We start from the raw sequence: 22,600 nt of genomic DNA, 5'->3' as shown, positions 1-22,600 counted from the left end.
TCATGATACTTCTTACAAGTTTCCCAGATGCTGGTTAGCTACTGGAACTCTCGTTGTGCACCTTTCTGAGTTATTTGACTCAGCTGAGCCTTGGGAGACCGTACCTGGATCCTGTCATGTAGAAGACACAGAGCTGATGTGTAATCTTGTTTTAGGCACTGGATTCTGTGTTAGACGCTCACCTAGGAATGTAGTGCAATGTGATGAGTTGGCTACAGGATTCTATATATGTCTAGGGCTTTGGTCCATCCGATTGGTGGAATCCTGTCCCTGACGTCACCTTAAGGGGTATGCCTACAGGTAGGGTGAAGATTTGGATGGGACTTGGAACTGTTGGCTCTGGTCCCATCTAGATTAACTATAGAGTGCTGTTCTGTGACATATTCAGTTGCAGCCTGTGAAAGGGATGGCCAGCTTTTTTTTTACCTTTTTAAATTTGCGCCGTTTCTGTTACACTGTCAGTCTCTGAGCCATTAGTGTGCCTGTCCAGCCTCCTTTATTCGTAATCTGGTTGCTCCTTCGTGCATTGCTCGGTTTCAGCACAGCAATCCTTGAATGCTCTATGCTACTACAGTGACTGGCCACAGAGGATTAACTCTTTCTGCTATGCAGTACAGGCCGTGAGTACCCATTTTGGGGATATACTTCGTAACAGATGGTGGATCATCACAAAGAAATGGGTCAGGAGCCTTGCCAGCTCGCGCTCAACTAATGGCTCGATAGGGTGGGAGGTCCATCCCCCCTGCAAGGTCAAGTTCTGCTAGTCCTGACTGCTTTCCCAATAAGCTGACATCTTCCCCAGGCTTAAGGATACAATTTTAATCCTTATTGATGCAGTACACACTTACTTTGTTTTAAAGCAACTTGCACTGACACGGCCAAAGGTTACCAGACCAAGTTCACTAATGATGCCTCAACTTCCCTGTAAACTTGTAATGGACCCTACAATTTCCTGCCTTAACAAAACCTCATCCGTACCTGTTGAAGTCCATGTTTTTAAGGTCCTTGTGGAAAAAAGGTTAGAAGATCTCTCTTAACCTTGGCCATCCTATTACAAATTGCACCTAGTCTGCTGCTCCTTCATGCTACAGTTGACAGCCAGTCTAGTGGTACTCTGTGCTGCATGTTGCTCATAGGCTGGTGGTAATCCCTGCCAGCTAGTCTCTCCTGTCACATTTAGACTATTGGTCCTCCCTTTTGCAATTTCCACCAATTGTTTGCTGTTTCCTGCTGCTTGACCCACTCAATTTTGTTTTTACCTGCTGCTGCACCTTCCACCCAGTCTAGTGTCTAGGTCTCTCTAAACCCCTACTCCAGGCAAATACAAAAAGGATGCCAGCCTGTTTTCTTCCTATGTTGAGAGACCGTTCACACAACCAACACTTTAACCACTTTAAGACCGCATGGATTTATCCCCTTAATGACCAGGCCACTTTTTTCAACTTGGCACTGCGTGATTTTAACTGACAATTGCGCAGTTGGGCAACACTGTAACCAAACGTAATTTACGTTCTTTTTTTTCCCACAAATAGAGCTTTCTTTTGGTGGTATTTGATCACCTGTGCAATTTTTATTTTTTGCACTATAAACCAAAAAAAAGAACGACAATTCTGAAAAAAAAAAATCTATATTTCTCTTGCATCCTCTGACAGTCGCAGCCCTTCCATATGTTCTTCACTATTGGGTAATGGCGCCCTCTGCAGGAGCAGGCTAGGTAGTGAAAACTTGATAAAGCTTAAACAAGACACACCTTTTAGGGGCTGTCCCTCTCGACATTACCCTCAGGCACACAGTGCTGCTAATCAGTTTCTTGCTGCCTAGCTTAGGCGTAGGACTAGGATACCCTGCTGGGACTCCTGTCTCAGTTTTTATTTTTCTTTCAGGGGGATCCTCCTGTAGAACTACAAGCGACAGCCAGGCTGGGCCTCACACTGGAAAATCTAGATCCTTATGGTGTCCCAGCCTGGCCAGCGAGCGTGCGCAGGTTGTGGTCCGCCCAGGCCTCACCACAACGGTGCCCCGACGGATGGGGACGAGCCTGCGGAGAAGTTTTCTTTGCCGGGACGCTTCAACTCTGGAACGCCCTGTGTTACAGCATCCCCTCTTGGCTGATGGCACCCCAATTCAGGGTGGGAGGTGACCCGTATCGGAGCAGAGCCCGCGGTCCATGGTATGGTGAGTGATGCTGCCCCCCGTGTCCCTGGGATAGTCATCTGTAGGGGTTATGTGGGCCCACTCCATAGGGATGTCAAAACATGCCATCTCTGTGGTGTCCCCCCTGGATGGTCCCTGCTCCTTCTGGGGGCGCCCTAACGGCACCCGCTGCGTGAGGGGTGTGGGGGCGATTACCTTGTCCTGGGGGGGGGTGGGGGCTTCCTTGTGGATTCCCGCGGTGGCCAGGGTCCTGTGCTACTGACTGTCAGCGCCGTTTTTTCAAACGCCATTTTGGGTGAGGGCAAGCCTGGCTGACTCACTGTAAGGGCAGCAGCCATTTTTGCTAACGTGCTTTGCCGCCGGAACCATCTTTGATGTGGGTGGCCGCCTAGTAAGGGCGGCGGTCATTTTCCCTGTGATTTTTTTTCCCCATATACTTCTATGGCATCCATGTTTGTGTGGCTCAGGGCGCTGTTCAGCCTCAAGTGGATTAAGTCACTTCCTCCTGCCATCTTCCTTTTCCTGCAGCAGAGCGGTTTGTTTCACTTTCTCTCTGACACTGTGGGGGCTTTTTTCCTTAATACTTTGGGCATTATCCTTAGCAACAGTGCTATTTCAGTATATCTAGCATTCTAAAGGGGGACTCCGGCGGCAGTGCGGGTTTGCGGTGAAGACCACAAAATTCGCGAATTTAAAGGGCCAGTGTTCCATTTTTTGTAATTCTGCCAAAATGGAGTCCCAGGATAACAATTTCCCCACTGATCTTGTGTGTGCTTCCGAGACATCCGGCGCACCTGCTCTAGCTTCTTTAACTGCAGCCATTGAAACTTTGGTGTCCAAAGTTGATCTTATGATGTCGCAAGGTAATGTTCAAAAACGGCCAATGCCCTCTGTCGTCTGATTCAGAGCCTGATATGGTTGCCACGGACAATGCCCTCCCTGGGGGTTCCCAGTCCTCACGCTCAGACGGTGAGGAGGATGAGTCCTCATCCGCTGCAGCACGGGAACGCGCTTTAGTTGAAGCACTTATTCGCTCCGTCAGGGAGACTTTGAATATTACTGATGAGCCCACCCAGTCAGGTAAGCGGGTTTCCTTCGGGTCCCGCAAAGCACAGAAGTCGGGTCAGGTTTTCTCCTGTCCCGAGGAGTTTCACAATATCATGGACGAACAGTGGCGACGCGTTAAGCACGTACTGATGGTTTCAACGCCGCTACCCCTTCGCAGACCCCGTTAACTATCGCTGGACGATGTCACCTAGGGTGGACTACACTGTGTCCAGGTTGAATAAATCCACGGTGGCACCCGTGGAGGACTCCCCGGTGTTTAGAGACCCGATGGATAGGCGCGTGGAGTCACTTTCCTGCCACATATCAGGTGGCGGGCTCGCTCCTCAAGCCTGTGTTCGCTTCCGTGCTGGTTTCTCAGACGGTTACGGAATGGATCAAGGTACTTAAACGCAATTTGGTGGCTGAGTCGGTCCCTCCGACTCTCATTGACCTGGTAGACCAAATGGCCCATGCCATTGTGTACCTGTGTGATGCGGCCCTGGACGAGGCTCCTCTGGTTGCTAGGTTGTCTGCGGTGGGGATCGCACTCCGCCGCAGGGTGTGGTTGAAGAGCTGGTCGGCTGACCATTCCTCAAAAAAGACTATCTGATATCCCTTATTTGGGGGAAAGACTTTGGGAATTCCTTGGATGAGATTGTCAAGGGTCTCACAGGGGTTGACTACCCTTCTGCCCCAATCTGCAAAGGGTAAAACACCCCGCGCGCGGCGGGGTCCTTCCTTCAAGGCTCATTGGGGGCCTTTTCGTGCCTCAGGGGCGCAGGACAATGGTAAATCCTTCAAGGCCTCCGGCGATAACAAGAAGCCCTGGTCTGGTAAGCCCAAGGCCGGTCAGTCCGGTGCTGCGGCCCAGTCTTCCTCCGCCTGAAGGGACGCCCTCATCCAGTTCAGTAGTGGGGGGACGTCTGCGTTACTTTCAGGAACCCTGGTTGTCTCAAATTCAGGACAAATGGATTCACAAACTGATTCATTCAGGGTACAAGACCGAATTTCGATCTCGCCCCGCAGACAGGATTTTTCCATCAAATCTCCTTCTGTCTCCCGATCGTTTAAGGGAACTCAAGGGGCTGGTGCAAGATCTTCTTGCTCAAGGAGTTATTGTACCGGTTCCTTCGCGGTGCCAAGGAAAGAGGGCAAAGTGCATCCGATTCTGGACCTCAAGTCTCTGAACCGCTTTGTGTGGGTGCAAAATTTCTGGATGGAATCCATCCAGTCGGTGGGGGTGTCTTTGAGTCAGTGGGATTTTCTGGCCTCCATCGACTTAAAGGATGCGTATCTGCACATCCCTGTCTACGAGGGTCATCAGCAGTATATCCGCTTCGCAGTGGCAGAGGACCACTTTCAATTTGTGGCATTACCCTTTGGTCTAACCTCGGCCCCCAGGGTCTTTACCAAGGTTTTGGCCCCAGTGCTGGCTCTGCTGCGCAAGAGGGGGATTTCGGTCCTCGGTTATCTGGACGACCTCTTGTTAAGGGTGAGCTCGTGTGCCACTCTGTTGGGCGATCTGACAGTCACAGTTCAGACGCTCCAGGAGTTCCGATTGGACCATCAACTTCCAGAAGTCGGCACTGACCCCACCCCGTCAGTCCGTCTGAATTACCTGGGTATGGTTTTGGACTCCGCTCATGCAAATGTTTTTCTCCCAGAGGAAAAACTTCAGACCTTGCAGGGCGAGATCAGGTCTCTCAGAGACAACGGTCTCTCCTCCCTGTGGGCCTGCATGAGGTCCTTGGGGCTGATGGTTTCGGCCTTCGAGGAAATCCTGTTTGCTTAGTTTCACACAAGGACTCTGCTAGCAGAGATCCTTGCCAGATGGAACAAGGATCCACAGTCCCTGGACAGGTTGATATGTTTGAGCCGTTTCATGGTGGTTCCTGTCACCCGCTCCGAGCCAGGGCAGGTCCTTTCTGCCCCTGTTGTGGGCAGTAATCATCACAGATGCCAGCCTGACAGGCTGGGGTGCATTACTGCACACCCTGTGTGCCCAGGGGACATGGTCGGCGGAGGAATCCTCTTTGCCAATAAATGTCCTGGCGCTCAGGGCGATCAAACTTTGCCTGCTCCATTGGGCGCCTCGGTTGCACGGTCGCCCGGTTCGAGTTCAAACGGACAATGCCACAGCGGTGGCTTACATCAAACACCAGGAGAGCACCAGGAGTGCCCGGGCGGCCAACGAAGTGGCCGAGATTCTAACCTGAGCAGAGGCACACGTTCCAGCTATCTCCGCTGTTCACATTCCTGGAGTGGAGAATTGGCAGGCGGACTATCTGAGTCCTCAGTCCTTGGATCAGGGTGAATGGTCCCTGCATCCGGAGGTGTTTCGTCTTCTGTGTGCCTGGTGGGGGACGCCGGACTTGGATCTGTTTGCATCACGCCTCAACAAAAGGTGGAAAGGTTCGTGGCCAATGCCCGAGATCCTCTGGCAGGCGCCACAGACGCATTGGTGGTGCCTTGGCACCGGTATCGGCTGATTTATGTCTTTCCCCGATTCAGCTGTTGTCCAGGTTCCTCCGCAGGTTGGCGTTGGAACATGTGCAGGTAATTCTGGGGGCCTCAGACTGGCCTCGTCGGTCTTGGTACGCAGGCCTCGTGCAGATGGTCGTCGAGCCTCCCTGGCGGCTGCCTCTGAGAGAAGATCTTCTGTCTCAAGGGCCGATCTTCCATCCTCCTTTACGGTCTCTGGCTTTAACATTGTGGCGGTTGAAAGCTAGGTGTTGAGAGACAGAGGTCTCTCTGATGCTGTCATTCCTACCTTGCTGAGAGCTCGAAAGGCTACCTCCAGGAAGATTTACCATTGTACCTGGAAGGCGTATATTGCCAGGTGTGAGTCGCAAGGGTTTCATCCTCGCTCCTTTTCGGTGGCGAGGGTTTTGGCCTTCCTGCAGGAAGGTGTGGAACAGCGTTTGGCGCTGGGCACGATCAAGGGTCAGTTGGCGGCCTTAGCCATTCTCTTCCAGCGTCCCTTGGCAAAGAATTCCCTGATTCGCACCTTTATTCAAGGGGTGCGTCATCTGGCTCCCCCGCAGAGGGCTCCTTTGCCTCCGTGGGACCTGAGTTTGGTTTTGTCTGTTTTGCAACGGCCTCCCTTTGAGAACATCAGAGAAATAGCTCTGCCTGTGTTGTCCCAGAAAGTGGTCTTTCTGGTGGCTATCACCTCTGCTTGCAGAGTGTCTTAATTGGTGGCTCTTGCCGTTTGCATTGTCTGGTTGTTCATAGGGATAAAGTGGTCCTGCGACCCAATCCGTATTTTCTTCCTAAGGTGGTGTCTGCTTTCCACCTCAATGAAGATATTGTTTTGCCTTCGCTATGTGCGAAGCCTAAGCATCCCAAGGAATTTGCCTTGCATTCGTTGGCTGTAGTTCAGGCGGTCAGGGTTTACCTGTCTGCCACGGAGTCTTTTAGGAAGTCTGATTCCCTGTTTCCACTGCTACCATTTCCAAATGGATCAGACTATTGTTTGGGCCTATTCACTAAAGGGGCAGGTGCCTCCTTTCCCTGTGAGGGCACATTCCACTAGAGCCGTGAGTGCCTCTTAGGCTTTTCGCCATCAGGCTTCTGTGGCTCAAGTGTGCAAAGCGGCGACCAGGTCGTCTGTGCTCACTTTCACAAAATTCTACAAGATTGACATGACGGCATCCTCAGATGCTTCCTTTGGCCGCAGAGTTTTGAGTGCTGTGGTTTGTTGAAGAGTCAAGTTTTTCTCTTCTTGGGGTAAATTTGTTGTTCTGGGGTTAGCTCCTGTTGGTTGAGCTTTTGTTGCCCTGTTGGCCATGTTTTTTTTTTCTGGCCTTGTTGGCACGTTACCGTTCTGTTGGTTGCGTCTTTTCCCACCCCTCACACCTGCACTTCTTTGGGACTTCCCAATAGTGAAGAACATATGGAAGGGCTGCGACTGTCAGAGGATGTAAGAGAAAATAGAATTTTTGTAAGATCTTACCGTAAAATTATTTTCTCTGACAGTCGCAGCCCCCCGCCCCTCTATTTTGGGGATTGGTTGTCTTCCTGTACTGCTTGCTACGAAACGGATTAGCAGCACTGTGTGTCTGAGGGTAACGTCGAGAGGGACAGCCCCTAAAAGGTGTGTCCTATTTAAGCTTTTTTATCAAGTTTTCACTACCTAGCCTGCTCCTGCAGAGGGCGCCATTACCCAATAGTGAAGAACATGTGGAAGGGCTGCGACTGTCAGAGAAAATAATTTTATGGTAAATTCTTACAAAAATTCTATTTTTTCACATTCTGCTACATAACATTCCCAAAGAAAAAAATGTAAAAATCAAAATTTTTTAACATTTTAGGCCAATTTGTTTTCTGCTACATATTTTTGGTAAAAAAGCATATTTTGATTGGTTTGTGCAAAAGTTATTGCGTCTACTAACTACGGGGAAAGATTTGTCATTTTTTTTTTTTTACTAGTAATGTCGGGCGATCTGAGATTTTTTGCGGGACTTCAACATTGCGGCGGACAGATCGGACCCCTGACTGACATTTTTGACACTTTTGGGGGGACCAGTGACATTACTACAGTAATCAGTGCTACAAATATGCACTGTTACTGTAGTAATGACACAGGGAAGGGGTTAACATTGTGGGTGATCAAGGGGTTAGATGTGAGCCTAGGGGAATGATTCTAACTGTGGGGGGGGTGGCTTGTGAAATGACCATAGAGACCTGTGTTCCTATATAGAAGGATCACAGGGGCTCTATAATCATTCCTGGAAGAAAAGCGGTCAGCTGTGTTTTACAACAGCTGACCATTACCATTCTTCTCTCTCAGCGGGGAACGACCTCGGGTGTCAGGCGGCAATCGGAGCTGCCTGCCCGCTGCATCGGCTTCCCCGCTGACGAGCGGGGGCGGGAGCTCGCCTCCTGCTCGCGACCGACCTATAGTTACAGCAGTTCGCGCAGGAGCGGCTGCCTGCCGCAGTACAACTGCGGTGGGCGGTCGTAAAGCAGTTAAAATGCTGTGATACTGCTACTGACACTGAGATGCCCACTGAGTTTTCTGTCCAGGTTAGGGATTCAAGCCAGTGTAGCTTTTCAGTTTTCCTTTTTAAAGTCAGCCGTGTGTTTCTTATGGTTCGTGAAAGCAGTGTACCTATATACAGAAATAAAGAACCTCCAGCACTGACACAAATTCATGATCTGGATACATTTTAAGTCGCTAAGACAATGTTCTCCTGCCCTAAGGTAAATTATAGGCATTTCCATAATTTGAGTGATTGATGTTGCTTACATCATAAAATACTTATAGTATGTGTAGGAGTGACAATACTATTCTCCAAATGTAAATTTTGTTTTATAGGCTATTTTAGATTTCCTTCACCAATCAATCATCAGAAAATATTTCACAAGCTTAATCATGAGGTTTAGAATATGGTTATCTGTGAATAACTCATTCAACTTGTTTCACTTTTTAAGTATTCTCTGCTTCAAGCCATCTTGTAACAAAAATGCAGCAAAAGGAATGTCATGCGGTTAGTGTCTGTGCCTATTTGCTGCTTCTGGATCATGCCCGCAGATATTGTTTAAGCTTTTTTTAGTAAAGGTTTTGTCTTTGCTAGCTGTTTTGTTAAACCCTTTCAACAAGTATATTTTTTTCTTTCTTTAATAAAATGCTATAATTATGTTCACAGACTAGCTTCTGAAAATGCCTCATCAAGCTCCGCTGTTTCAGGTCTGATCCCCAGCGCATCAACCCCTAGTGCTTTCCACTCTATCCAGAGTCGGCTGGTATCCAGCATTTCTCCTGGAGTGCAGAACCAACAGACTGGTACCCTGTCAGGTAAAACTGGTTTAACTCATAATAATTTATCTGTGAAGTATCAGGCAGCTAATATCATGAAGGGGAATTTTCCCATTCCTAAAAAAGGAGGTGCAAAAGGAAATCAATTTAACTAATAGTTGATTGTAAACAAAATTTCTCTATCGCTCATTGACAGACGTAGTCTTCTTGATTCTCAAGAGCTGGGTTATGTTGTCTCCGCAGGAGTAGGACTAGGCAGAAAGACAAAACGTTCTGGCTCCACCTTAGGGGCAGTCCCTGAGGGTATATCCTCCCTCTCTCTGCTACAGGGAATCAGTTTTTTTCTGTCTAGTCAGGAGTAAGGACCTAAGTTCCTTGCTGGGATCTTTTGGTCCTGGCAAGACGTTTTTTCTTTAAGAAAAAGACATTTTTTAGGTAGTTTTCTCCAGTGTTTTTTTCCTGTGAGATCTTCAAGCAAAAATGCCGGACTGGGCGACACTTGTGGTCACCCCAGCCGGCCTACGAGCGCGCGCAGACCATGGCATTGCGCTTGGTCGGCCGCGACATATTCAAGTAAGTATGCGGGGCCGGGCGACGGGCTGGATGTTGAGATCCAGTGGTCACCCCGGTTTCTGCCTACGAGCGCGTGCAGACCAGAGCTCCGCGCTGGGTCGGCCTCGACGGAGTCCCAGTGGAGGGACTGACCTTGCGAGTTAAAAGTCTCGCTTGGACGCCAGGTACCAGAGAGTCGAGGCGTCCGGAGTGGTCCACAAACCCCCACCCCGGTGGAGAGGGTATTGTGAAGAGAGGGTGTCTGTCGGTTCGGTATGGTGAGTAAACGTTCCCTTTTTTCCTCGTTATGAGGCAGTATGTATTTTGGGCCCCTCCATATATGGTCAGTATATATCTGATACTTACAAGTCCCCCTTGTAATACAGCATGTGTTTGTGGGAAGTGGACTTGGTTTAAGAGCTAACACTCTACCCAGCAGACTGTAACATTACAGCAGACATAGGAGGTATAATCCTACCTTATGTGTAGTGTATCTTCTGTAGATCCATATATCGCCTCTTAGCAGAGATGCAGGTGGATGTGCTGGGAAAACGATTTTGGCGGTCCGCCGCCATTTTGCCATAGACCGAATGCATGTATGTCCTCAGGTCACGCCGGCCGCCATGTTTTTGGAGTCTTATGTCTCTTCTATGGGGGCGGCCATGTTTTGTGAGCCCAGCTACCTCGTGGAGAGCTGGGAACGCCGGAAGGTGTACACAGGGGGCGGAGCCACGCCTTCTACCCGGGAAAAAGCAAACAGCTCCTTCCAGTCTGTGTAAGACAGACGCTGACTGCAGTTGGTTGGAAACTGCACTGCATCGGTTGGTGAGCCTTGGGGGTCCCTCTCTCTCTCTGTGGGATCGAGAAGCAGGTACTCTGAGGGGCGCTATTGCGCTAGGGGGAGACACACAAAAAAAAAAAAAAAAAAAAAAGTTTTTTTGTTTTGCTGGCAAAGGTGTCCTGTATTAACATGGACCCTGCCACTCATGTATCTCCTCCGGATCCCCTCGAGGGGTCTGCGGGATCCTCCAGCACCCCATTGACAATTGAATCATTGTCAGTTATTATGGAAACTTTTGTGTCCCGGGTGGAAGTGGCTTGTCAGGGACAGGGCGCAAGAAAGCGACCCCCGCCTAACCTCTTATTATCTGAAACCTCGGATTCAGACTCTGAGCCTATTTCTGCAGTTGCAGGTACTTCATCTGGGATTGGTGTCTCAGGTCCTGTCTCTTCAGACAGTGAGGAGGATGTTTCGGCATCCGCCATAGCCCGAGAGGAAGCGTTGGTAAACGCACTCATTGTATCTGTTCAAGAGACCTTAAGGTTACAGGGTATTCCATCGGAAATAGCTGAAACTGAAATCCCTTTTGGGACTAAAAAACGCATCAAAGTGGCGAAGGTTTTTCCATTGCCCAAATGTTTTGGCAATCCAATCGAAGAAGAATGGCGTCTGCCAAAACGCACTTTTACTATTTCTAAACGCATTGACAGGCGTTATCCATTTGAGGAAACCCTTATTAAGAAATGGACTGAACCACCTGTGGTGGATTCACCAATTGCTAGATTGAATAAAGCCACGGTTATTCCTTTAGAAGACGCTCCGTCTTTTAAAGATCCAGTGGATCGCAAGATAGAAGCTATGTCTCGCACCATGTTTTCCTTGATTGGATCAGCTTTCAGACCTATAATAGCTATTGGTCTGGTTTCGCAGGCTGTAACTGAATGGACCAAGTGGTTACGCCGGGACTTAGAAGAGGTCCCTCAGGCGGTATCAGATTTGTTGGAACAAATGATACAGGGGTTACAGTTTGTGTGTGATGCGGCGTTAGACGCCACTCCATTATTGGCGCGAGCATCAGTCTCAGCTCTGGTCTGGTGGCTTCGGTCTCCGATGCTCAGCCAGGGAAAGTCATTTCTGCCAATATATTGGACGATAGTGACCACGGATGCCAGTCTATCCGGATGGGGAGGAATTCTCGGTCAGTTATCTGTCCAGGGACTTTGGTCCCCGGAAGAATCCAGGTTACCGATAAATGTATTGGAACTGAGAGCGATCAGACTTTGTCTGATTCACTGGACCGAGCAGCTCCAGGGCAGCCCGGTTCGGATCCAGTCGGACAATGCCACGGCCGTGGCTTATGTCAATCACCAGGGGGGCACCAAGAGTGTCCGAGCGGCCAAAGAAGTGGCTTGTATTCTTCGCTGGGCGGAACGATTTGTTCCAGCAATCTCTGCGGTGTTCATTCCGGGGGTGGAGAATTGGCAGGCAGATTATCTCAGCCGTCAGACCCTGGATCAGGGGGAATGGTCCCTCCATCCAGATGTTTTCCACCAGTTGTGCCTACGGTGGGGCACCCCGGATGTGGATCTGTTGGCATCACGATTCAACAGGAAAGTTCAGAGATTCGTGGCTCGCTCCCGCGATCCTCTAGCAGAAACCGCAGACGCACTGATCGCCCCGTGGGGGCAATACCAGCTAATATATGCCTTCCCTCCTCTCGCGTTACTGCCAAGACTTCTTCGCAGGATAGAGGAGGAAGGAATGCCAGTAATCCTGGTAGCTCCGGACTGGCCTCGTCGAGCTTGGTACGCCGACATGGTCAGACTGGTGGCGGACGTCCCGTGGAGACTTCCTCTCAGGGAGGATCTACTGTCTCAGGGACCGATCTTCCATCCTGCTTTACGATCGCTGGCTTTAACGGCCTGGCTATTGAGACCCAGGTGCTGAAGGACAAGGGTTTGTCAGCTTCAGTTATTCCTACTCTAGTTGAAGCAAGGAAAGCGACTTCCAGAAAGATTTATCATCGCACATGGAAGTCCTACATTACATGGTGTGAACCTTTGGGGTTCCGTCCTCGGTCTTATTCGATTAGTCGAATATTGGCTTTTCTGCAACAAGGGGTTGAGCAGAAACTGGCCTTGAGTACTATCAAGGGTCAGGTCTCAGCATTAGCTATCTTCTTTCAGAAGCCTTTGGCTACTCATTCCTTGGTGCGGAATTTCATCCAGGGGGTGCGACATCTGGCTCCGCCAGTACGCGCGCCGTTACCACCCTGGGATCTTAATTTAGTGTTGTCGGTTCTTCAGAAACCTCCCATTGAAGATATTAGGGAGATTCCTCTACCTACGTTGTCCCAGAAGGTGGCCTTCTTGGTGGCTATTACTTCTGCACGCAGGGTGTCAGAACTGGCCGCATTATCTTGTCGTTCACCATATCTGGTGGTTCATAGAGATAAGGTGGTTCTTCGTCCGAATCCATCCTTCCTACCAAAAGTGGTTTCAGAATTTCATCTGAATGAAGAAATTGTGTTACCTTCCCTGTGTCCTAAGCCCAGTCATCCTCGGGAGTTTGCTTTACACTCCTTGGATGTGGTCCGGGCGATCAGGGTATACTTGAAAACGACAGACTCGTTTCGCAAGACGGATTCACTTTTTGTGATCCCGGATGGACCCAAAAAGGGGTTGCCTGCATCTGCCGCGACCATTTCCAGATGGATCAGACAGACGGTAGTACAGGCTTATTCTATTAAGGGTCGGGAGCCCCCGTTCCCTGTTAAGGCGCACTCCACTCGGGCGCTTAGTGCGTCATAGGCCTTTCGCCATCAGGCGTCAGTGGTCCAGGTGTGCAAGGCGGCTACCTGGTCGTCGGTGCATACCTTTACAAAACATTATAAAGTTGATATAATGGCATCATCTGATGCCGTGTTTGGCCGCAAGGTTTTGCAGGCCGCCATTTGAGGAGACCAGTGGTCTGCCTCGAGGGTTTATTTCCGTTGGAAATTTTTCTTTTGAGTCTCATTCTTTGTTTATAATGAGCCTTTAAAACTTCTAGTTTGGCACCGGTTGGGCCTTCTAGATTGGATTTGATTTTTGTCAATCCCACCCCTCATTTGTGGCACTGCTTCTGGATGTCCCAGCTCTTGAGAATCAAGAAGACTACGTCTGTCAATGAGCGATAGAGAAAAATGGATTTTTGTAAGATCTTACCGTAAAATCCTTTTCTCTTAAGCTCATTGACAGACGTAGTACCCGCCCCTCTATCATTGAGTTGGGTTGGGTTAAATTCTCTGTTACTGCTTTAGAACAGAACTGATTCCCTGTAGCAGAGAGAGGGAGGATATACCCTCAGGGACTGCCCCTAAGGTGGAGCCAGAACGTTTTGTCTTTCTGCCTAGTCCTACTCCTGCGGAGACAACATAACCCAGCTCTTGAGAATCAAGAAGACTACGTCTGTCAATGAGCTTAAGAGAAAAGGATTTTACGGTAAGATCTTACAAAAATCCATTTTTTAGGCACCAAGCCTCTGTCTCCCAACCCCGTAAGGCTGTGGCCTCGTCTTCTGGTAATACCGTTTCAATGTTTTACTGGGTGCATGTTTCATCTGCTGATTCAGCTTTCATCTGTGAGGTTCTTACAGCAGCACTTTAAACCTGTATCGTTCATCCATGTTGTTTTAGAGCTTGTTGGCACAGTTCTTGCCCACCCTGGTTTTCATTGCTTTGGGACATCCCATGGAATATGAACAAGTTGCCTGTGTCCTGCACTGTCTGAATAAGAGAAGAGGAATTTTGACTTAGCTGTAAATTCCATATATTGGAGTACAGTACGGGACACACTCCCTAAACTCTCCTTGTTACTCCGCGCTGCTTGCGACAAGCCTTGAACTAAAATGCAGCACAACCACATGTGTGCTAACAATAAAATAAATAAATCAATCTGTGTGCACAATAATAATGATATACCTCTCATAAAAATATATAACTTAAAGCGTGATATATATATATATACTGTAAATAATAAAACATACTGAAAAAACAAATCATCCTAAAACAATTGTAAAATATATAATTAAATGTTAAAGTTCAAAATCCACCATGAGTGTCCTTAATGTGCAATAAGGATTCAGTGATGAAACGCGTCAATAGACGGAGCCACGTGATGTCATTGCAGCCATTTGTCTGCCAACTCTAGCATCTATCCAGGGACACTCATCCTCAAGGAGACCTTCAGTTTTAGTATTGCTGCTGCATGTTTACCATCAAGTGCTCTGGATGTCCGTAGTGCACTATCTTTGTGAGTATTTCAACTTTTTAAAATAAATTATGATGCTTTTGGTACTGCACCATGATGGTCTCCCCATTCTTTACATGTGTTTGTGTTGATGGGAGTCTCGCCATTTTAAGAGATTGTACATACCATATCAGTGGGGGCTGAAGACATCTGTGGATATACACCCATTATTGGGACTAATGTTTTTAGACCTTACCTTTGCATAGGTCTAATCATTGAGGTAAGGGGCCAGAGTGGGAGGTACACTGTGGTGCACGACATTGATTTAAACACTCTCTTCATGCAGGATTGCATTGATCAGGGTTCGTACGGTCATTAAAAACCTGGAAAAGTTATGGAATTCTGAGATGACACTTTCCAGGCCTAGAAAGGTCATGGAAAAGTACGATTTTACAAATGTTTTGGAAAAGTCATGGAAATCTGGGGAGGAGCGGGAGGAAGCGGCAGGCAGCGGCGGGGGGAGCGAATGCTTAAAACTTTTTTATTGCAAATTAATGTATAATTATTTTATTTTATGCTTGTGCACATTTCCGGGTCCGCAGCAGCCGAGGAGTAGATCATACACCAAGCACCAATCGCTGGCAGCGGGGAGGGCCGGGCCGCGGTTTGCCTGGGTGTGACTGGCCAGCAGCAGCAAACCAATCACAGGCGGCGGAAGCGTCACTGGAGGGCGGGCCGCATGAACGTGATGATGACGCGGAAGGGGGCGGTAACCGTTTCAGTTACCGCACCCCCGCGTCATCACGTTCATGCGGCCGGCCCGCTCTCCAGTGACGCTTCCGCTGCCTGTGATTGGTTTGCTGCTGCTGGCCACATACAGGCAAACCGCGGCCCGGCCCTCCCCGCTGCCTGTCATTGGTGCACGATCATTTCCTCGGCTGCTGCTGGCCAGTGACCGACCGTAGGGCAAACTGCGAGCACCTACTGTACCTACGGGAATGTTAAAAATAAATGTAAATAAATAATTAAGCATCCAATCCTGAGTCGCCTTAGTTTCTGTGAGAACTCTTTTCTGCCTCATGGGACTGTTAGGTTCGGCCTAAGAATAGTAAGCGCCGCATTTTTTCCAGCTGCACCTTCATGACTCACTGCCACCTGAACAGTTTTATTTGGGCAAGCAGGAGCACCACTGTTCTTTCTCCCAAAAGTAAGTGCCGCATTTGTGCACCATCAGATCTGTGCCATCCATACCAGTCTGCCTGCACCTCATGACTGTTGCTTGGGCCTAAAAGATTGCTATGCTGCATTTTGTGCATCTGACTGTCTGTGCCATCCATACCAGTCCGCCTGCACCTTATGACTGTCGCTTGGGCCTAAAAGATTGCTGTGCTGCATTTTTTGCATCTGACTCTCTGTGCCATCCATACCAGTCTGCCTGCACCTCATGACTGTCGCTTGGGCCTAAAAGATTGCTGTGCTGCATTTTGTGCATCTCACGGTCTGTGCCATCCATACCAGTCCGCCTGCACCTCATGACTGTCGCTTGATCCTTAAAAGATTACTGTGCTGCATTTTTGTGCATCTCACTGTCTGTGCCATCCATACCAGTCCGCCTGCACCTCATGACTGTCGCTTGGGCCTTAAAAGATTACTGTGCTGCATTTTGTGCATCTCACTGTCTGTGCCATCCATACCAGTCCGCCTGCACCTTATAACTGTCGCTTGGGCCTTAAAAGATTACTGTGCTGCATTTTGGGTGTGCTGGGTGTGACACATGCTGGGTGTGACATAGATTTTCTTCTTCTTTAACACGTATACATAGACATTTCATGAAACATTAGGTCATGAATATTTACGTGAAGTCATGGAAAAGTCATGGAATTTCATTGGTGAAAATGTGTATGAACCCTGATTGATGTTCTTGGAGGACTACTTTTATGCAAGATTTTCTTCTTTATTTCCCACTTTGCAGATTTTTGCACATAAGGACACTCATTGTGGATTTTGGATTCACTTTTATATTTAATTATATATTTCACGTTTTGTTTTAAGATTATTTTTTTTTCAGTATGTTTTAACATCTATATATATATCACTTTAAGATATAGATTTTTATATGAGGTATATCATTGTTTGCACAGATTGATTTATTTAAATGTATTGTTAGCACAGATGTGGTTTCACTGCATTTTAGTTTGAGGTTTTACTGTTGTTGAACACACCTTAGTGCTTGACTGCACCACTTGTGATCATAGACATCTTTGAGTAAGTGTGGTGTAATTTTTTGGTTTTCATTGCTTGAAAAAAACAGAGGACTCAGGGTCGGGTAGTGGGGGAGGGGAGGGGGGGGTTGTCCTTTAAAAGCTTGCCAGTGTCCAGTCACTTGAAGTTAAAAACCTGTAACCCATGATATATGAAATGTTGTTGAGATATACAGGCAGATACTTATTCATCATGCTATGCCATCAGGGAGGCGTGTGATTGGCCTCAGATTAATTCTTCAGCAGAACAGTGACCCCAAGCATAAAGCCAATGTCACTAAAAGAATCTTCAGTGTAAAGAAGAACAAAGCGTCTTGGAAGTTATGATTTGGCCCCTACAGATGCTCTGATGTCAACATCGAGTCTGTCTGGGATTACACAAAGAGACAGGAGGATTGGAGGCAGCCTACGTCCACTGAAGATCTGTAGTTACTTTTCCAAGATGTTTAGAACAACCTACCTGCCAACAGCCTATCCCTGAGATTACAGACTTCCCAGACCTGTAGGTTATATCGGTGGTTTCATGGAGTACAAAATAGAGTTCCAAACTCTACCCTCTCACCAGTTTTCTTCTTTCAATCAACCAAAATCTGCCCAGGGCAGCCAAGTTTGTAGCCCTGAATCGTATCTTGTCTCTGGAAGTGGTTTTTCCAGTGCTTCTACAGGTCAGGTTCAAAAGATTCTATCCAAACCTGTTCATGGTAAGAAAAAAATTCCAATGGGAGTATTCATCCTATCCTGGACCCAAACTCACGAAAACAAAAAATTCCAGATCAAATTCAGGTCAGTTATTTCCTTTGAGACCTGGGGAAATACTTGGCATTTGTAGACCTCCAAAATACCAATATGCATATTCCTATTTATCCAACCCATTAGAGCTTTCTGCCCTTTGCAGTAGGAGGCCATCACTTCTAGTTTGTAAGACTGCCTTTTGGCACCACTTCTTGCTCTTCTAAGAACTCAGAGCATCCATGTCACAGGCTACCTAGATGACTTTCTGAAAACGTACACAAGACAATTCAAATGTATCAGGCATTTGATTGGTTGGGTAAAAATCAGCTCTCCAACCATCTCCTAGAATATTGGACCTAATTTTAGACAAGCCCAATTAAAACTTTCTCTTAGAACTCATTCTCGGGAGCTTAGATCAAAGAGGCACCCCTGTGTGAGATTATCCATGAGAGTTCCGTGCTTCGTGGCAGCCTCGTAGAGGCTGTTCAGTTTGCTTAATTTCATTAGAGACCCCTTCAACACAACATGTTGGCATGGAACAAGCATGCTCTTTCCCTTAACCTGCCCATGCTTCTATCCAGCCAAGCAAACAACTCTATACTTTTGATGATTTTTCCAACCCTGCCTTCACATAGGCAAAGTCATTTCTTCCATATAACAGGTGATAACAGATGCCATTCTCTGTATGTCTGGGGAGGAATGATCCAGTTCCCTCACAATTCAAGGAACATGGTCACCAGAGGAAGCCAAGCTCCATATCAACATCTTGGAGTCATAGGGGCTTGAGGGAAGCAAGCCAGATCGTCTCAGCAACTGAAAAACACTGTCCAGTGATCTCTTCCTATTGTTCACATCCCAGGAGTGGACAGTTGGAAGGTGGATAAGTTATAGTGGAATATCTTAAGATTACTCTCTGTGGGTGATAGAACTTCTTGTTCTGTAGACATCTGCTGGGGGAGGAAATGGTTTCATCCAGATCAGTCGCCTTTCACCCTTGGGCCAAGAACGCTACCCAGACCCTGCTATGAAAGAACAGGGACAGCCTGTAATGTTACCATTTAATTCTGGACCTTGCATGCAATCTATCACCAGGGTACCCAGTATCCAGTGACTTTGTTGGCAGGGTGCTTTACAGGTCCAGGGCAATGATCACCTGAGGAGGAGGTGGTTTTTCTAAAGGCCCTTTTGAGCATGCCTACGATGAGAGGTGTAGATTGGGCCTAGTAGCACACAGGCCTGAACAATCAATGCCCCTGTAGAATCCCAAAAGGTGTGGTAACCCCCATGTTTCCTCTACTGTTGGAGCTCTGTGTTGTGCTGTACTGCCATGTGGTGCAGTTACAGTGGTGTTCAAAGTGAGCGGAGCTGGGCAATGATGACATTGCAGGGTGTATCGCACACCGCTAAGGAATTCTCCTCTGGGCCTACAGATCCCCAGTCCAAGCACAGTGGTCATCATCTTCTGCTAGTGCTTCCCTTTACAAGTATTTTGGTACGATTTTGATGTGGGTCACTTGGGACTAGGTGTCTGGTTTGGCTGGATAGCCACTACCATATAGGGGTTACAACTATTATCCCTCTGTAAATTATGCCACTGCATAGGCAAAAAGGAGGTGAAGGGATAGGCTTCCAAATGTCTATTTCAGGTAGGGAGGACCTTTGCATAGTTCACCCTGCAAAGGCAAGTATTCAGAACTAAGGGTCAGCTTGGATTCGTCATCTAATTTCCCAGGCCTATGGTCTGAAGGGCAAGGTCCCTCCTTTCCTGTCAAGTCTTAATCCACCAGGAGTGTTGTGCTTCCTGGGCAATTCAGCATTAGGCATCTGTTGATCAAGTTTGTATGGCTGTTACCTGTTTTTCTTTACCCTTTACTAAGTTTTGTTAGGTAAGATGTTCTCATCTCTGCAAATGCCAGGTTTGGTGAAAGGTCTGGCAGGTGGCTATGTAGTGGTGTTTTTCTCCCTTGTTCTTTTTGGAGTTTTTGAGTTTCTTTGCTTTGCTGCTGTTGGTATGGAATCTCACATAATGGTTTATTCCTCCAAACCTTTCATCACTTTTGTTGCACATCTATGGACTCATACGGGAGATTTACTAAAATCAGAGCACTCCAATTCTGATGCAGCTGTGCATGGTAGTGAAACAGCTTCTAATTTCAGCTTGTTCAATTAAGCTTTGAAAATAAAACCTGAAAGCGGATTGTTTTCTATGCAGAGCTGCACCAGATTTTGCATGCTTCAGATTTAGTAAATCCCCCCCCCCCCCCCCCCCATGGTGGATATCTTATCTTTCTATCTTAATATCTTTCTGTGAGGTTTCCAGAACTAGACACAGTATTCTAAAGGAGGTCGAAATAAAGATCCTTCTAGGGCATTCAGGACCACCTTATGTCTGCTGGTGATCCCTCGAGTGATGCACCCCAGATTTTGCTTACCCCACTGTCTGGCCACACAGTTTGCATATTTGGCAATCATCTGAAACGGGTACCAGGCTAATCTTAACTGCTTAGCTGAAAATAGCATGCTTACAGAAATGAATACCTGATAATCAGATTACACATACGGCTAACAGTTTCAAAAGAGTTACCATTTCCCTCTTACATTTTTCTTTGTAGTATTCTTTGTGATGTTAAAGAAGCTCTCAGGAGAAGCTGTGGTCTCTTTAGAAAAAACAGAATGCACCCCAAGTTAAATATTTGTAAAATAAAGATTTAGGGTACTTGCACATGGTACAGATGTTTTAACATCAGTATTCTTGGCCAAAATTACAGGTGTTTATTTTGCGCGTACACGAATAAAATAAATTCAATCTCCCAGAATGCAATTCTGACCTTTACAAGTTAACATTTTACATATAGGCATGGAAAATATTGTCTGGCAACACAGATTTCTGTATTTATTTTACTTTTTATTTACGCAGTGCATGTTTACGCACCTGTGTGTGTACAGGCACACTGAAAACCACGGCTCCATTTTTTGATCTGTAAAAAAAAAAAAAAAAAGCCTTTATGCTTAAACGCTGTTTTTAGGCAAATGAAGGACGACATCTGTGCTGTGCTTAAACAATGAAAAAAAAAATAACAAGTCAGAGCAGCTAGCACCAAAGGCAGTATAGCGGCCTTGAATAAACTTGTGTGTCAAGTGCAATGGCAATTTTAAAGTGACAATTAAATTACTGTATTGGTGATTCAACAACAAAGTCCCACAATGTCCAAGGTAAATCCGTGCGTGAATATAGAAAAAAAAAAACTGGTGCAACAACTCCAATGAGTGCAGGTGCAGTATTTGGAACCGTATCCAAGTAACAGTCCACCACCTTCAGCTAAAGTGCAAACTTACCAGAAATAATGATTTCCGTGACAGCAGCATGTGCGCCTTTAAACATACATAGAAATCCCTCTGTAAGCGTGGCAGCGTTGTATCTCTACTGGTACCTTGAAGCGGACTCCCACGTAGGATAAATAAAGCTTACCAGGAGCCCAGATGGATATTCCATAGTGTGGTATGTTTAATTTCAAATAATATCCACATAAAACAATAAAAACACAAGTAAAAACTCACATCAGGGGCGAGATAATAGATGCTGACATCTCGCCGCTGAGCGGTTCAGGGTTTGCCAGCAACCAACTAAGTGAGTTTTTTTTTTTTTTTTTTATCGTTGTATATGGATATTATTTGAGATTAAACATACACTAGGGAAAATCCATCTGAGCTCCTGGTGTGCTTTATTTATCCTAAGTGGGAGTCTGCTTCATGGTACCAGTGGAGATGCAACGCTGTCACGCTTACAGGAGGATTTCTATGTATATTAAGGATTTCTATGTCAAGACAGCCATTATTTCTGGTAAATTTGCACTTTAGCTGAAGTGGTGGAGTGTGACTTGGACATGGTTCCAAATACTGCACCTGCACTCATTGAAACTGTTGCACCATTTTTTTTATTTATTCACGCATGGATATATCTTGGACATTGTGGAACTTTGTTGTTGAATCACTAATACTGTAGTTTGTCACTTTAAGTTTGGTGGTGCTGTTTTAAAGCTGCACTGTGCAAAAGTCCCTAATTTATAAAAGCACATGAAAATGAATCCCAAAATAATAGTTTTTCTTTACTACTTTCATTTTTCTGCTAATGCTTACATGCTTGATTATATGATTGATTACAGGAACAAACTCTGCAGCCTCAGCCAGCAGTCTCCTTCAAGGATTAAGTTTCAGCTTACAAGATATAGGAAGTAAATCTAGTACTCTTCCGAGCACTAGTGGCAGCTCTGGATCCACCACTCAGGTACTTATACTTTACTAGTAGCAAAACACAGAACAACAGAGGTGTCTGGCAATTGTGTTGGAATTCTGAATGACAAAATAAATTCTATAGGTATATTCATGAAAGCTCTCAGTTTTGCATATTTCTAAGCCCTATTCAAATATACTGATCATATATTATGTTTATGAATCATTTTTGCTTGGTCAAATGGGCCACAAACTGAATAAAATTAGTTGGCACTGTTTGTGGTTCAATACACACTGCTGAATGCTTGCATGTTGGTGTATATGTCCGTTTAGAAGGACTTAAAGGGTAACTCCACTTTTGTGGTAAAAAAAAAATTATCAAATAAAAAAAAATATAGCGTATACACTTGCAACACAAGTCATATTGTAATTGAATTTTATTAAAAATTACCTTTCCTTTTCAATCTGCAGAGCTGTAATTTTGTGTAAAATGCAATATGGCTACCTGGAGGTGTTCTGTACACAGATGGTGTACAGAATGCCCCCCAGATATTTCATTTTATGCATGTGTGATTGGCTTACTGATTTTCCCAGATGTCTGCACTAAGATACAAATCCGATTTTCAGCATCCCTTGCAACAAAAATTGCATTTTTTGGTGGGATACTCCCTAAAGGTAGTCACATCTAAAGGGATGCAACTTTGCTTATTAGAGCCCTGCAGGTGCAGCAGCTGACTGACAATTATAAAACCACCCCCATTAGATTCACTTACTACATGGACACAGACAAACAAACAGTTATTTCCAGAATAACATAAGGCAGGACTCTACAACATATTTTGTTAGAATCATT

At 46.5% G+C, this 22,600-nt stretch overlaps 1 protein-coding gene across 2 annotated transcripts in view; it reads left to right on the top strand.

Moving 5' to 3' along the window:
• Window positions 1-22,600, top strand: part of KANSL3 (KAT8 regulatory NSL complex subunit 3) — a 202,539-nt gene that overhangs the window by 140,680 nt on the left and 39,259 nt on the right. For both annotated transcript variants that reach the window (XM_082256923.1, XM_082256924.1), the window contains exons 18-19: window positions 8,853-9,001; window positions 21,681-21,802. In XM_082256923.1, the coding sequence (XP_082113049.1) occupies window positions 8,853-9,001; window positions 21,681-21,802 (271 nt within the window). The remainder of the gene's footprint in view (window positions 1-8,852; window positions 9,002-21,680; window positions 21,803-22,600) is intronic.

Source organism: Pelophylax lessonae (assembly GCF_965119305.1).
Source record: "Pelophylax lessonae genome assembly, chromosome: 4".
NCBI classification, from domain to species: domain Eukaryota; kingdom Metazoa; phylum Chordata; class Amphibia; order Anura; family Ranidae; genus Pelophylax; species Pelophylax lessonae.
The sequence above is the reverse complement of the archived record's forward strand: the minus strand, read 5'-3'. Positions and strand labels throughout refer to the sequence as shown.